At 40.7% G+C, this 16085-nt stretch overlaps 1 protein-coding gene across 4 annotated transcripts; it reads left to right on the top strand.

Annotated features, from left to right (window-relative positions):
- Positions 1-135: 135 nt before the first annotated feature.
- grpel2 (GrpE-like 2, mitochondrial) lies at positions 136-13382 on the top strand. 4 transcript variants are annotated; one of them, XM_090188925.1, is made up of 6 exons: positions 327-469; positions 7193-7352; positions 7499-8819; positions 9134-9221; positions 9865-9946; positions 10058-13382. In XM_090188925.1, exons 4-6 carry the CDS (start codon positions 9216-9218, stop codon positions 10381-10383), a joined length of 414 nt encoding a protein of 137 aa, XP_090045051.1. In that variant the 5' UTR covers positions 327-469; positions 7193-7352; positions 7499-8819; positions 9134-9215; the 3' UTR covers positions 10384-13382. The 4 variants fall into 4 exon arrangements, with proteins under 4 accessions (XP_021473239.3, XP_090045049.1, XP_090045051.1 ...); XM_090188923.1 differs by lacking the exon at positions 9134-9221 and having other exon boundaries at positions 306-469; XM_090188926.1 differs by lacking the exon at positions 9134-9221 and having other exon boundaries at positions 7499-7569.
- Positions 13383-16085: the final 2703 nt, after the last annotated feature.

Genomic DNA, 16085 nt, shown 5'->3' with positions numbered 1-16085 from the left:
TCTGAAGAAGACATCCTCAAAGCGTTAATACTTTTCCTAACTAGAATATAAACAGTAAGAACCTAGTCGCCACCATACCCCAATCCAGCAGGTGGCGGTAATGCACCCTCGGGGTTGCACTCCGCCATAAAACCTAACAGAAGAGGAAGAAGACTTGAACGGCTGGGTTTCCTCAAGATTGCACAGCCAAAATATCGTAAAAATGTATGAAAACGAATGTTTTGGTCTCCATTTAAAGTTATCAGTGTTTATAAATGTATATTTAACATATAAATGAATAAATTGTAGAAATAGGCGGGGTTTGTGATTTTGTGGCTGTGGTAACTAGTGACCAGTTGGCTGGCCTAAACTTCCGCTGCAGTAAATTTTTACGGAATCTAAAAAATATGGCTATACGCTGTTTTTTCTCGGCTCGAAAAAATCTGAACTGCGTCGGCAGATTACAACTCCTCTTGTCGAATGATTGCAGGTGAGTATTAGCAACATATAGCACCTCCTCTAGCCATTTAAAATGTAAACGTTAAAGTAAAGACAACACTTTCAACAAACTAGCCAGCGTTAGCTAGTTAGCTTTGCGTTTGCTAACGTTAGCTAGGGGGGAATGCAGACCCTAGTTAAGCACGTATTCTGACCTTGAATATACAAAAGGAGGGGGAAGGGGTCCGTTTTCCCAAAGTACTCGTTTGGTGTGGTGATCAGACAAAAGGAGATGTAGCGGAGTTGTGTCTACAGATTATTGAAGCCCGCAATTCGGGGCGATCCTAGGCTGGACACATGACATTTTTAACAATGCTTTTTTTTCCCTGATGAAAACTAGTTCATTTCATCAGCCGATTAGACCAGTTTCGTAATATTATCACATGTCCCAGCTGCTTGCCGTAGTTTTGAAGTAATCACGAAAACATGCCTTATTTTAGGGCATTTTTCAGCCTGCTCCTGTTCGTTCTATTGAACACTTCCGAACGTTCTATTCCAGCCTATTTGTACTACGTCACAATGCCTGCTTTGCTATTGTTGGCAATGAGACCTGCCCACGTAGTTAAAATGTAAACAACACAAAATGACTCATGGAACTCTGTCGTCCCGTTGTTTCCTTTAGGGAAATATAGGTATGGCTCTCTATTTTTGCCAAATATCTCGCAATATGTATTGTTTTCCTATGGAGAGGCATGCTGGTATATTTTGCCAAATATCTCGCAATGTGTATATTATGATTTTCTTTTTCAAGTCGGACACCATTTTAATCAAGATAACCACCTCTTTCTAATTGCACAAGGTTGGACAGCGTACTCTGCTGTCATCATCGTTAGACCAGAAATGGTCAAAGGTTGCCATTTTTCCCTGTTACGTCCTCGTTATGCAGACATAAGCACACTTGGTACCATCGAGGTGCGGATGTTTACTTTATTCACAAATTGTTATTTTTCAGTTTTGTCCTAAGAACAGGGATATATTCTTTGGTGCCATTCAGGCTAAATTACATTTTATGCGCCACTCCAGTCAACACAGAACGTTCGATTCCATTCATTTGCTATGGGCTCGCGCTAGTGTTCCATCTTAGCCAATGTTCTTTTGCCATTGGGTGAATTTTGACTCGTTCTATTGTCCAGCCTACATCTGCAGGAACCCATCTTTATACTTCTTTTGGTACATTTGTAAGCCATGACTCCAGTACATGGGCGGGAGGCAGGGGCGCTTCCGTACAGTACTGTAGATGGTGGCAATGCACCATAACGTTGGATGCCAACAGCCGATAAACCCCACAGAAGAAGAGGCGGGGGTTGACAACAGTAGCTAGTACACACTGGTAGTGTCCTCCGCCTGTGGGGCAATGTTTTCCTGCAGTTCTGTTAGCGACATTGAGGGAAGATGTTCGGTAGGCGGGAGCGGAGGACACTGTTTGCTAGTTTAGCCAGCTAGTCCTAAGGAGGACTCCGGTACACAGCAGTCGTTGGTGACGCCGCGTGCCAGCTAGCTGTCGCTAACTAGATAGATTTATATATTTTTTTTCTCCAACAATAATACCATTATTACACATCAATACAGGGACATTCATGTAAATACAATGAAAAATGAAATAAACACCAGAGAATAATACTGTTTAAGAAAATAATAATGATTTACAAGGACAAGGAATTACAAGGATAAGCATAATGCCTTTCAACATCATCAAATGTAAACATAGGTACATTTTGAGATTTTATACACAACCATCCATGAATTTCAATCCATAGTTTACTAGGATGGCGGCATGAAAATAAAAAGCTCTATAGATTCTGAGGCAGAGGAACAAAAAACACAAGGCATTTTGTCAAAATTGAACCTTTTTGTGCAAGAAATCATAAACAGGGTAGATATTATTTTTAAATTAATTTCTTTAACTTTTGGGATAACTGGACAATTTAAGGGTAAAGATAGTTGCTTTTGACCATAGCATGGGTTGGTCACTTCCATAGCAATATATTTAATTATTATCACCAAAATGACTTCATTAATTGCCAATTGCATCCATTTATTGTTGAATTTTTCTTCTGTCCAAAAGGTTCGTCATTCGTTTGTGAACTTCGAAAGTGGGAACAACCTCATAATAAAGTGTTCTTAATAAGTCCAAGTATAGGAAGTGGAATTGCTTTGTAAACCTTCATATATTCTCTCTGAGTAATATTACCCTGAAATTTACCAATGAACTCAAATAGCAGAAAGTCCCCCGTGTTGTCTAACAAATCACATATTTGTTTTTTATTTTATTTCACCTTTATTTAGCCAGCTAGGCCAATTGAGAACAAGTTCTCATTTACAACTGGCCAAGATAAAGCAAAGCAGTGCACAAACAACACATGGAATAAACAAACGTACAGTCAATAACACAATAGAAAAAAAGTCTATATACATTGTGTGCAAATGGTGTGAGGAGGTATAAGGCAATAAATAGGCCATAGTAGCGAAGTAATTACAATTTAGCAAATTAACACTGGAGTGATAGATGTGCAGATGATGTGCATGTAGAAATACTGGTGTGCAAAAAAGTAAATTAAAACATTAGGGGGATGAGTTGGGTAGATTGGATGGGCTATTTACAGATGGGCTGTGTACAGCTGCAGCGATCGGTTAGCAGCTCAGATAGCTGATGTTTAAAATTAGTGAGGGAGATGTGTCTCCAACTTCAGCGATTTTTGAAATTCGTTCCAGTCATTGGCAGCAGAGAAGTTGGAAGGAAAGGCAGCCAAAGGAGGTGTTGGCTTTGGGGATGACCAGTGAGATATATACCTGCTGGAGCACGTGCTACGGGTGGGTGTTGTTATGATGACCAGTGTGCTGAGATAAGGTGGAGCTTTACCTAGCAGAGACTTATAGATGACCTGGAGCCAGTGGGTCTGGCAACCAATATGTAGTGAGGGCCAGCCGACGAGAGCATACAGGTCGCAGTGGTGGGTGGTATATGGGGCTTTGGTGACAAAATGGATGGCACTGTGATAGACTGCATCCAGTTTGCTGAGTAGTGTTGGAGGTTATTTTGTAAATGACATCGCCAAAGTCGAGGATCTGTAGGATAGTCAGATTTACGAAGGTTTGTTTGGCAGCGTGAAGGAGTCCGATTCTAGATTTAATTTTGGATTGGAGATGTTTAATATGAGCCTGGAAGGAGAGTTTACAGGTCAGGTATTTGTAGTTGTACACATATTCTAAGTCAGAACCGTCCAGAGTAGTGATGCTAGGCAGGCGGGAGGGCGGATCGGTTGAAAAGCATGCATTTAGTTTTACTAGCATTTAAGAGCAGTTGGAGGCCACGGAAGGAGTGTTTTATGGCATTGATGCTCGTTTGGAGGTTTGGTGTCCAAGGAAGGGCCAGATGTACAGTGCCTTGCGAAAGTATTCGGCCCCCAAGAACTTTGCGACCTTTTGACACATTTCAGGCTTCAAACATAAAGATATAAAACTGTATTTTTTTGTGAAGAATCAACAACAAGTGGGACACAATCATGAAGTGGAACGACATTTATTGGATATTTAAAACTTTTTTAACAAATCAAAAACTGAAAAATTGGGCGTGCAAAATTATTCAGCCCCCTTAAGTTAATACTTTGTAGCGCCACCTTTTGCTGCGATTACAGCTGTAAGTCGCTTGGGGTATGTCTCTATCAGTTTTGCACATCGAGAGACTGACATTTTTTCCCATTCCTCCTTGCAAAACAGCTCAAGCTCAGTGAGGTTGGATGGAGAGCATTTGTGAACAGCAGTTTTCAGTTCTTTCCACAGATTCTCGATTGGATTCAGGTCTGGACTTTGACTTGGCCATTCTAACACCTGGATATGTTTATTTTTGAACCATTCCATTGTAGATTTTGCTTTATGTTTTGGATCATTGTCTTGTTGAAAGACAAATCTCTGTCCCAGTCTCAGGTCTTTTGCAGACTCCATCAGGTTTTCTTCCAGAATGGTCCTGTATTTGGCTCCATCCATCTTCCCATCATTTTTAACCATCTTCCCTGTCCCTGCTGAAGAAAAGCAGGCCCAAACCATGATGCTGCCACCACCATGTTTGACAGTGGGGATGGTGTGTTCAGGGTGATGAGCTGTGTTGCTTTTACGCCAAACATAACGTTTTGAATTGTTAACAAAAAGTTCAATTTTGGTTTCATCTGACCAGAGCACCTTCTTCCACATGTTTGGTGTGTCTCCCAGGTGGCTTGTGGCAAACTTTAAATTACACTTTTTATGGATATCTTTAAGAAATGGCTTTCTTCTTGCCACTCTTCCATAAAGGCCAGATTTGTGCAATATACGACTGATTGTTGTCCTATGGACAGAGTCTCCCACCTCAGCTGTAGATCTCTGCAGTTCACCCAGAGTGATCATGGGCCTCTTGGCTGCATCTCTGATCAGTCTTCTCCTTGGATGAGCTGAAAGTTTAGAGGGACGGCCAGGTCTTGGTAGATTTGCAGTGGTCTGATACTCCTTCCGTTTCAACATTATCGCTTGCACAGTGCTCCTTGGGATGTTTAAAGCTTGGGAAATCTTTTTGTATCCAAATCCGGCTTTAAACTTCTTCACAGCAGTATCTCGGACCTGCCTGGTGTGTTCCTTGTTCTTCATGATGCTCTCTGCGCTTTTAACGGACCTCTGAGACTATCACAGTGCAGGTGCATTTATACGGAGACTTGATTACACACAGGTGGATTGTATTTATCATCATTAGTTATTTAGGTCAACATTGGATCATTCAGAGATCCTCACTGAACTTCTGGAGAGAGTTTGCTGCACTGAAAGTAAAGGGGCTGAATAATTTTGCACGCCCAATTTTTCAGTTTTTGATTTGTTAAAAAAGTTTGAAATATCCAATAAATGTCGTTCCACTTCATGATTGTGTCCCACTTGTTGTTGATTCTTCACAAAAAAAATACAGTTTTATATATTTATGTTTGAAGCCTGAAATGTGGCAAAAGGTCGCAAAGTTCCAAGGGGGCCGAATACTTTCTCAAGGCACTGTATATATGGTCTGCTAAAGTATTAGACACCCCTTTTATACGTGAGGAAACCAGTGCAAAAATATTGAATCAGATATGTTCCCTGTGTCACCACAATAAGTGGGTTATCATCAAGTAAAAACAACCACAACCTTCCCGAAATCTCCCTCGTAGTCAGGTGCTAGGGTTGAGGAAAGGGCCAACAAGCTGGCTGACATCTTTCAGTCAAAGGTAAGCCAAAACGAATGTAATTTTCACTAAGCTGTAGGCTAATAACCTGATAATATTTTAGGCTTACATTTAAACTATTTATTTTTAAACATCAACAAACTTTGAGTTGATTAGGACTAAATTGTGACAAATACAACAAGAAACTGTTACAATTCCTGTCTGGTTTTCTCAATTTACAGTGGTACAATCATGTCAGATTTTTTTCCGCTGATATTATTGCTGCTTTAAAACAGCTCGGAAATCTCCAACTTCGGTGTGTTCAAGACAACTGGCAACTCAGAAAAGACTGGGGGAAAATCACTTTGACCGTCCATCCAATTCAGAATTCCAAGTCAGAAACTCGGGCATCTTTCTAAGGCACCGACTTTCTGATTTTAAGATCAGTGACATCATAATTCGACCTCGTTTTTTGTCAGTTACCAGTTGTCTGTATAGTACCAATTAGTACATACTGGGTGTGACTGCACTAAATTACTATAGTTGCTCAGCGAAACTCCATATTTGGTGAGTAACAAAACATAATATGACAAAATGCTTGCAGTGCTGTCTGTCAAAATTAATGGTAGCTAACTGAGCTAGACACGAGACTCGTCATATTCTTCGTCTCCTCCTCTGCCCAGATACTGGTTTAAGTACTAGATAGCTTGTTATCATTAACTAGCTAGCTACCACTGATTTTAGCTCGCTAACTAGCTAGCTGATAATTACTTTGCCTTGCCCAGGCCAATACTTTGTAAACTAGAGACTGTAAACCTTGCTGTGGTGGGGTTGATTGAATTCCAGTCTCCCAGTCAATGGAGTTGAAGCATCATGCCTCTCATAGCACCTCTCATAGCACCTCTCATAGCACCTCTCATAGCACCTCTCATAGCAGCTCTCATAGCAGCTCTCATAGCAGCTCTCATAGCAGCTCTCATAGCACCTCTCATAGCACCTCTCATAGCAGCTCTCATAGCACCTCTCATAGCACCTCTCATAGCACCTCTCATAGCACCTCTCATAGCACCTCTCATAGCACTGCATAGACGGCAATCCCTGTATCTAGAATCTATTGTTTTAAACTGTTTATTTGAACTAGAATAAGAGTGTGTTAGATAAGCATGAAGCACTTATTGGTACTGCTCTAGTTTACACGTCTATGTTTACACCCACTCTCTGTCAAAATATTTTACTGTCATTCCTCTCAAAGAAATAAGAATTAAGGGATCCTGAGTTAGTTAGTGGTTATAGCCTGAGCTCTGTTACAAATTCCACAGAAGTGGGATGTTGGCGCTCAGCCACATTTAAGTAGGATTTTAAGGAGTCAAATGTTGTTCAGCAGGAAATTGTTTGAACAGCTAATTCCTTCACACGATGTACTTGGTGGAACATACATTAAGGGTTTTTACGGGTTTGCCCTGATTGCTACTAATAATATTACGGCACGAAGTAAAACAATCTATTGAGGCCGATATTCTGAACATTTCTTCTCTTCTCTTCCATATTTTTCATTCCAGCGCCGTGATTGGCCTCTACAGCACAGCAGCAAAGCAGTGGGGAACAGGTGATGGTTGCCATGGTGATGACACCACAGATGACTCCAGCCATGCGGGGACCAATGTGAGACTGCTGGAGATGAGAGCCAGCAAGCTGGAGGAGCAGGTCAGGGAGCTCACGGTAAGAGCCTCAATGGTGAGAGGCCCTTTCTCACAAAGTCCATTCTTTTTCAGTCTGTAAAAAATATTTATATGAGCACGTCTTGTTTATGGTGTTGTTCAATTGCAAAATATTGTCCTGCCTCAATCTGTCAATTATTTATACAGGTTGAATTTTTGCGTCTTTTCGCATTCGAAAATAAGCTGTTGACCAAAAGAACGCGCACTGCCACTGACAGGTCTGTGGATTCTTTGTGTGAATAAAATAATACATTTCTCTCTGCCAATTTTTTACATTTGCAATGTGTCAAGTTTAGCCAATGGGATCACGGCGTTCTCGCCATTCAAACTTCCCCGCCAGTTCATTGCCAATGCTAGCAAGTAAGGGGATCGATCTATGCTTCTATGCCTGGTAGCCTATATGTAGTTTTAAAAAATTGCTTGAATTAAGTTTCTAACTACAGTTGAAGTCGGAAGTTAACATGCACGTAGGTTGGAGTCATTAAAACTCGTTAGGTCTTCCAAATGGACAATGACCCCAAGCATACTTTCAATGTTGTGGCAAAATGGCTTAAGGACAACAAAGTCAAGGTATTAGAGTGGCCATCACAAAGCCCTGACCTCAATCCTATAGAAAATGTGTGGACTGAACTGAAAAAGCGTGTGTGAGCAAGGAGGCCTACCAACCTGACTCCGTTACACCAGCTCTGTCAGGAGGAATGGGCCAAAATTCACCCAACTTATTGTGGGAAGCTTGTGGAAGGCTACCCGAAATGTTTGACCCAAGTTAAACAATTTAAAGGCAATGCTACCAAATACTAATTGTGTGTATGTAAACTTCTGACCCACTGGGAATGTGATGAAAGAAATAAAGGCTGAAATAAATCATTCTCTCCACTATTATTCTGACATTTTACGTTCTTAAAATAAAGTGGTGATTCTAAATGACCTAAGATGTCATTTTTACTATAATTAAATGTCAGGAATTGTGAAAAACTATGTTTAAATGTATTTGGCTAAGGTGTATGTAAACTTCCGACTTCAACTGTGTGTGTGTGTGTGTGTATATTGTATGGTCTGCTAAAGTGAATCTGTGCTATAGGCTGAGTAAATATCTGCCAGATTTGACCCTTATCAATAAGTGGTTGCACAGATTTAGATAAAGCACTCTACTATAATTAAAAATGTAGTGTCAACATAACCACCCATTGCTTCACAAACATGGATCAACGGCTGATCGTTGGGCTGTGGATCAACGGCTGATCGTTGGGCTGTGGATCAACGGCTGATCGTTGGGCTGTGGATCAACGGCTGATCGTTGGGCTGTGGATCAACGGCTGATTGTTGGGCTGTGGATCAACGGCTGATCGTTGGGCTGTGGATCAACGGCTGATCGTTGGGCTGTGGATCAACGGCTGATCGTTGGGCTGTGGATCAACGGCTGATCGTTGGGCTGTGGATCAACGGCTGATTGTTGGGCTATGGACAGGTTGCATGCTTTTCTATTTTTGTAATGGTTGGCAATTTCATCTTCAAATAGCCTGTATCACAGCTGTCTCTATACCTCCCCCTTAACTCTGCTTGTCAGTTTATATGATAGGCTACATTTATTTAGCATTATACTATAATGTAGACTTGTTTTTGATAGCTTCAAATACTTTCTGTAGCATAAGGTTTTTAATCCATTTTTGGAAAAGGAGAAATGTAATTGGCTAATGTCTGAGTGAGATGCACTGCAGGCGGCTTTGATTGACAGGTTCTTTTAGGTGGGTATGAGTTTGCTAATTCTCCATGTCCTTTCAGAAAGTTTCCTATAACAAGGCCGAGTCTGTCTGGACTGCGTCTCTTTAATCAGATGGAAAGAGAACCTTAAGCAGCAAGCGTCATGATGGTCAGCATTTTTTTGCGTGGAATGACGACAGGCGCCAGGTTTTTTGCGTTTTCTCGCGTAATAAATGGGGTGGACTGACTGAAACGTGGCCAAGCACCTTTCATGATTCATCCTAGAAGATGAAAAGCTTAATGTCGGCCTTATCATATTGTTTTTCCAATGATGTATGATTTTCCTCTCATTACTGCGTCCTCTCTCTCTTTGAACAACATATTGCCTCAGAGAATGACCGCAGCAGTGTTGGTGACGTTAATGCGAATTTAGGAGGAAAGTGGAGGGGAAAACGCACCATAGTTAGTGTGAATGGTTCAGGGGTGTCTAACTCATTCCATGGAGGGCCTAGTGCAGGGTTCCCCCAACTGGTGTCCCTCGGCTGAATCTAGTTGAAGATCCCTGGCTTAGTGTCTGCAGGTTTTGGGGTTTTCCTTTCAATGAAGACCTAGACAACCAGGTGAGGAGAGTTCCTTATTAATTTGTGACTTTATTTCATCAATCAAGCACAAGGGAAGAGCAAAAATTCGCAGACACTCAGCCCTCTGTGGAATGAGTTTGAGATGTTGTTTAGTGCGTCAACATCAGAATCTGTGTGTATATATAAATATTTATATATATATATTTTCACGGAAGCTGTATTGTATTCTAGGAAAGATACAAAAGAGTCATGGCTGATTCTGACAACGTTCGAAGAAGAACTCAGAAGTTTGTTCAAGACGCCAAGCTGTTTGGTGAGATGTTGTTGTTTTTTCTCCTACCCTGACATCTCAGACCCGTACCGAGTATGGTCCTTCTACTTTGTCCTGTTGTAATCCCTCTTCCCTACCGCTCCACTCCTACAGGGATCCAGAGTTTCTGCCGTGACCTGGTGGAGGTAGCTGACCTGTTGAAGCAGACGACAGGAAACCTGCAGGCGGAGGAGGGCCAGAGACTTGCTCAGATCAAAGACAGACTGCAGGGGGTCTTTACAAAGCACGGCCTTATGAAGATGAGCCCTGTTGGGGCTAAATACGACCCTTACCAGCACGAGATAGTGTGCCACACTCCTGCTGAGGGATGGGAGCCTGGCACTGTTGCTGTGGTGAAGCATGATGGGTACAAACTCCATGGACGCACCATCCGACATGCCCAGGTGGGCATAGCTGTGATGACACAGGAGCAGGACTAAGGCTTGTGCTAGTCTCTGACCTCTCTGTAGCACTTCACGGTCGTCTGCACCTGACAGATCCAGATGTGCGTCAATCCTTTCAGTTACGTAAATGTTTTTCATGTGGGTTGTTTCAATGTTGTCACTTTGTCTAGATTAATTGTGTACACACAGTACCTGTAACAAGTTTGGACACACCTACTCATTCCACTGTTTTTATTTGTACTATTTTCAAAATTGTAGAATAATAGTGAAGACATCAAAACTATGAAATAACACATATGGAATCATGTAGTAACCAAAAAAAGTGTTAAACAAATCAAAATATATTTTATATTTGAGATTCTTCAAAGTAGACACCCTTTTTTTTGACAGCTTTTCACACTCTTGGCATTCTCTCAAAGAGCTCTAGAATGCTTTCCCAACATGCTTGAAGGAGTTCCCACATATGCTGAGCACTTGTTGGCTGCTTTTCCTTCACTCTGTGGTCCAACACATCCAAAACCATCTCAATTGGGTTGAGATTGGGTGATTGTGGAGGCCAGGTCATCTGATGCAGCACTCCATCACTCTCCTTAGTCAAATAGCCCTTATACAGCCTGAAGGTGTATTGGGTCATTGTCCTGTTGAAAAACAAATGATGGTCCCTCTATGCGCAAACCAGATGGGGTGCTGCAGAATGCTGTGGTAGCCATGCTGGTTAAGTGTGCCTTGAATTCTAAATAAATCAGATGGTGTCACCAGCAAAGCACCCCCACACATCACACCTCCTCCTCCATGCTTCATGGTGGGAACCATGCATGCAGAGACCTACTCTGCGTCTCACAAAGACACGGTGGTTGGAACCAAAAATCTCAAATTTGGACTCATCAGACCAAAGGACAGATTTCCACCGGTCTAATTGCTTGTGTTTCTTGGCCCATGCAAGTCTCTTCTTATTGGTGTCCTTTTAGTGGTGCTTTCTTTGCAGCAATTCAACCGTGAAGGCCTAATTCACTCAGTCTTCTCTGAACAGTTGTTGTTTAGATGTGACTATTACTTGAACTCTGTGAAGCTATTTCTGAGGCTGGTAACTCTAAGAAACATATCCTCTGCAGCAGAGGTAACTCTAGGTCATCCTTTCCTGTGGCGGTCCTCATGAGAGCCAGTTTCATCATAGCGCTTGATGGTTTTTGTGACTGCACTTGAAGAAACTTTCAACGTTTGTGAAATGTTCCGGATTAACTGACCTTCATGTCTTAAAGTAATGGTGGCCTATCATTTCTCTTTGCTTATTTGAGCTGTTCTTGCAGTAATATTGACTTATTTTACCAAATAGGGCTATCTTTTGTCACAACACAGCTGATTGGCTCAAACGCATTAAGAAGGCAAGAAATTCCACAAAATAACTTTCAACAAGGCACACCTGTTATTTGAAATGAATTCCAGGTGACTACCTTATGAAGCTGGTTGAGGGAATGCCAAGAGTGTGCAAAGCTGTCATCAAGGCAAAGGGTGGCTGCTTTTAAGTATCTCAAATATAAAATATATTTTGATTTGTTTAACACTTTTTTTTGGTTACTACATGTTTCCATATGTGTTATTTCATATTTTTGATGTCTTCACTATTATTCTACAATGTAGAAAATAGTAAAAAAATTAAGAAAAACCCTTGAATGAGTAGGTGTGTCCAAACTTTTGACTGGTACTGTATTTGTAATAATTTGTGTATTATAATTTTTCCTGTATTTTCTTTAATTTTGACTTGATCTGGAAATAGGGTCACTGTCACGTTGTTCTAGAAGTACTTTAACTTTGAGACTGTGCCTATCTTTGTTATTTTTATGAGATTTTCTTGTGTTTAATTACATGTTTATTTTTCGGGCATTTGATAACCTGTTGAGCTACAATATTTTTTTCGTAGGACTGACGATGGCGAGTCTTTACTTAGCTTGGCTAGCTAGCTGGTAATTCTAAATTTGAATGATGTACCGGATGTTTGATCCCCTGTTTCTGGAAGGACGGGGACTATGCTGTTTAGGGGATGACAGAGGCTCGCCTTATAGGATAACTGCCGAGGTGTGGTGGTCTCTCAGGCTCTTATCGCTGCCGAAGGATGACCCAGGTGGGGGTTACACTTTCGTGGTGGATGTCCCAGCCTATACAGAGCCATAGCTGTGAACTTCAAAGACAGAAGTGCCTGATGAAAAGCTCCTGTCCCTCCCTGGCTGTACCATTGACGCCACCTCCGCTCAAGCTACTCCTTTATTGAACGGCATAGTTATCTGTGGAAGAAGACCATCTCCAATGAACTGCCAGCTGCCTGATTTAAACATTACAAAAATGTCAAGAGACTTGGAGATTCTGTATTAGAAACACTAGCTATATAAAGCATATCTATTATTGTTATTATTAGTTATATGAATGTGTTTAGCTATTTACTGACATTCACATATATGTGTAGATACTCAAGGATATTGTTATACCTCATAAGACCTGGTTGATGAAAACCTTTTAGTTTACTTCGTCATGTGGAAGTTGTGTACATTTGGAGAAGTTGCATTGTTCGTCCTGCCCTCCACAAGTGTGCTTGTTTCGGGTACGTGAGCAAGTAAGAATGAAGATCTTGATGTTCGAGAGAATCTGTGATCTTACAGGTTGGGATGGTTGCGTAGAATGTGTCGTTTATCTGTATCTTTTATATGAAGGTCGCAACTTTTACTTTTTTATGTATTTATTTGGACATTGTGTTTTGTTTAGCATTACCCAAAGAGCACGGTGTATATTTTTATGATGCAACAATGAAATGGTTTCAGTTAGGCGGGTTCATATCGTCTACCCAACCCCTCTCTCCACTTTTTAAAAATGTTTATCTGTCCTTTTAATTTATATTGTACTTGGATTGATGTGCATGATCTCATGATCTTATGTACTACACTTGATTTGATGTACAGTGCCTACCCGGATGTTGACACACCCCTTGACTTTTTCAACATTTTGTTACAAATTTAGGATTAAAATGGATTTAATTTAAAGTAAAAGTGAGATTTTTTATTTGTATTTTTTTAATATTTTTTTTTACTTTATCTTGATTCAGAAAAGTATTCAAGCCGCTGAGCAATGGAGCAACTCTCTCTAATGGAGAGGAAATATCAGCCCGAGCAGAGACGCACAAGATTGAACTCCACTTAACTTTCTAGAGTTTTTCACTTCTTTACTTAACACTGTCAACATTTCCCTCGACTTGTTGGAATTGTGTTCGAGTCAACGCAATATTAGCCACTTTCAATGTAACATACTGAAAGAAAATGAACTATGCAAGACTTAGTATGCAAAACTAACTGCGAAAGATTTTACTTGTAGGCAGAGCAGCATTGGAGTAGGATTCTATTGCATTGACAGACATGACTCATCCACCTGCTCTACACGGACCAGCGAGCCATAACCAATCAGAGCTGCAGTAGGCCTATATGCAAATAGCCATTCACGTTGAACTGCTGTGTTTATAGCACGAGCGGTCACAAGTAGATGTGCATTTATTTATTTTAAATTCTATATCGAAGCAGGAGCTTCATGTTCCCAAGTGTGCACTTTTGTTCATATTCTTTGCTAGTTAGTGAGTTATTAACCTAGTTATAGCTAATGTCTAGTTAACAATGGGGGAGTGGTTGCTTCCTACAAGAGCACAAGAGCCTGTGCATTTCTAGCCATCTTTGAAGTCCGGTGAAGAGCTTTTATTATGTCGTAAGGGGGCAGGCAGTGTTGTATTTTTGAGACTGTCTTGAATAAGCTATGTAGCCAATAATGCTATGGGAATGATAGTGCAATTTTATTTTGTATTGTGGTTTCTTCCATCAAACACAACATTTTCAGTCACATTGATGTACAGGTGGATAAACCACTAAATGTCAAGCAGTGCATGTTTTTTCTTTCTTTCAACAGTCTCATGGAATGTAGGCCTACATTGAACACCACACATTTGCTGCTACTGTAGACTGAATGACAGAACGGCTATTTCCATGTCAACATTTAACATCCATGTCAGGATTTCATGGGACACATTTTTCTCCATTGTTTTTGACGGTAGGTCTACATTCTGATCAAATAGCCACAGCAGCCTACTTGGCCACTGTTAACACTGTAACATAAAGGGGATACAGCCTCCGTGTTCACAGTAAACATGCGCGCCGGAAGTTCCACAGAATGTAGTTCAAGTTTGTGCTCAGCAAGACCTGAAATCTGCGGTGTTAAGAATCACCTTTGGCAGAGGTTAGAGTTGTGTTTCTTTTGGAGTAAGTCTAAGCGTGGCACACCTGGATTGTACAACATTTATTATTTTTCAAGCTCTGTCAAGCTGGTTGTTGATCATTGCTAGACAGCCATTTTAAAGTCTTGCCGTAGTTCTTCAAGCCAATTTTAGGTCAAAACTAACTAGGCCACTCGGGAAATTTCAATCTCATCTTGGTAAGCAACTCCAGTGTAGATTTGGTCTTGTGTTTTAGGTTATTGTCCTGCTGAAAGGTGAATTTGTCTCCCTGTTGAAAGCAGACTGAACCAGTTTGCCTGTGCATAGCTCTATTCCGTTTATTTTTATCCCAGAAAAAAAACTCCTTAGTCCTCCACCATGCTTGAAAATATGACGAGTGGTACTCTGTGTTAGATTTGCCCCAAACAGAATGCGTTGTATTCAGGACAAAAAGTTAATTTCTTTGCCAATTTCTTTGCAGTTTTACTTTAGTACCTTATTGCAAACAGGATGCATGTTTTGGAAAATGTGTATTCTGTAGAGGCTTCATTCTTTTCGCTCGGACATTTAGTTTAGTATTGTGGAGTAACTACAATGTTGTTGATCCATCCTGAGTTTTCTCCTATCACAGACATTAAACTCTTTAACTGTTTTAAAATCACTGTTGTCCTCATGGTCAAATCCCTTGAGCGGTTTCCTTCCTCTCTGGCAACTGAGTTAGGAAGGACGCCTGTATCTTTGTAGTGACTGGGTGTATTCACCAACTTCACCATGCTCAAAGGCATATTCAATGTCTGCTTTTTTTTCTTCATTTTACCCATCTACCAATAGGTGCCCTTTGCGAGGCATTGGAAAACCGCCATGGTCTTTGTGGTTAAATTCTGTGGTTGAAATTCACTACTCGACTGAGGGACCTTACAGATAATTGGATGTGTGTGGTACAGAGATGAGGTAATCATAAAGATGATGACACACAGAGTGAGTCCCACAGAGTGAGTCCAGTGGTGGAAAAAGTATCCAATTTGTCATAGTTGAGTAAAAGCAAAGATACAAAATAGAATTTGACTCAAGTGAAAGTCACCCAGTAAAATAATTTAAAACATTTTTTAATGGTTTTAAATATACTTAAGTATCAAAGGTAAAAGTATAAATCATTTACAATTCCTTATATTAAGCAAACCAGACAGCGCTGTTTTTTGTAGGGAGTAGAAGTTGTCGAAAAATATGAATGGTAAAGTACACATGGCCCAAAAAAAACTACTTAAGTAGTACTTTCAAGCACTTAAGAACTTTACAGCACTGCTAAGTACATTTTTACTCCTGGGCGGCAGGGTAGCCTTGTGGTTAGAGCGTTGGACTAGTAACTGAAAGGTTGCAAGTTCAAATCCCTGAACTGCCCTGAACAGGCAGTTAACCCACTGTTCCTAGGCCGTCATTGAAAATAAGAATTTGTTCTTAACTGACTTGCCTGGTTAAATAAAGGTAAAAAAAGAAAAAT

The sequence above is a fragment of the Oncorhynchus mykiss genome, chromosome 10 (genome assembly GCF_057628025.1).
Source record: "Oncorhynchus mykiss isolate SJ-2025 chromosome 10, ASM5762802v1, whole genome shotgun sequence".
In the NCBI taxonomy this organism is placed as follows: Eukaryota; Metazoa; Chordata; class Actinopteri; order Salmoniformes; family Salmonidae; genus Oncorhynchus; species Oncorhynchus mykiss.
Note: the sequence above shows the minus strand (reverse complement) of the source record. Positions and strands in the feature narration are given on the sequence as shown.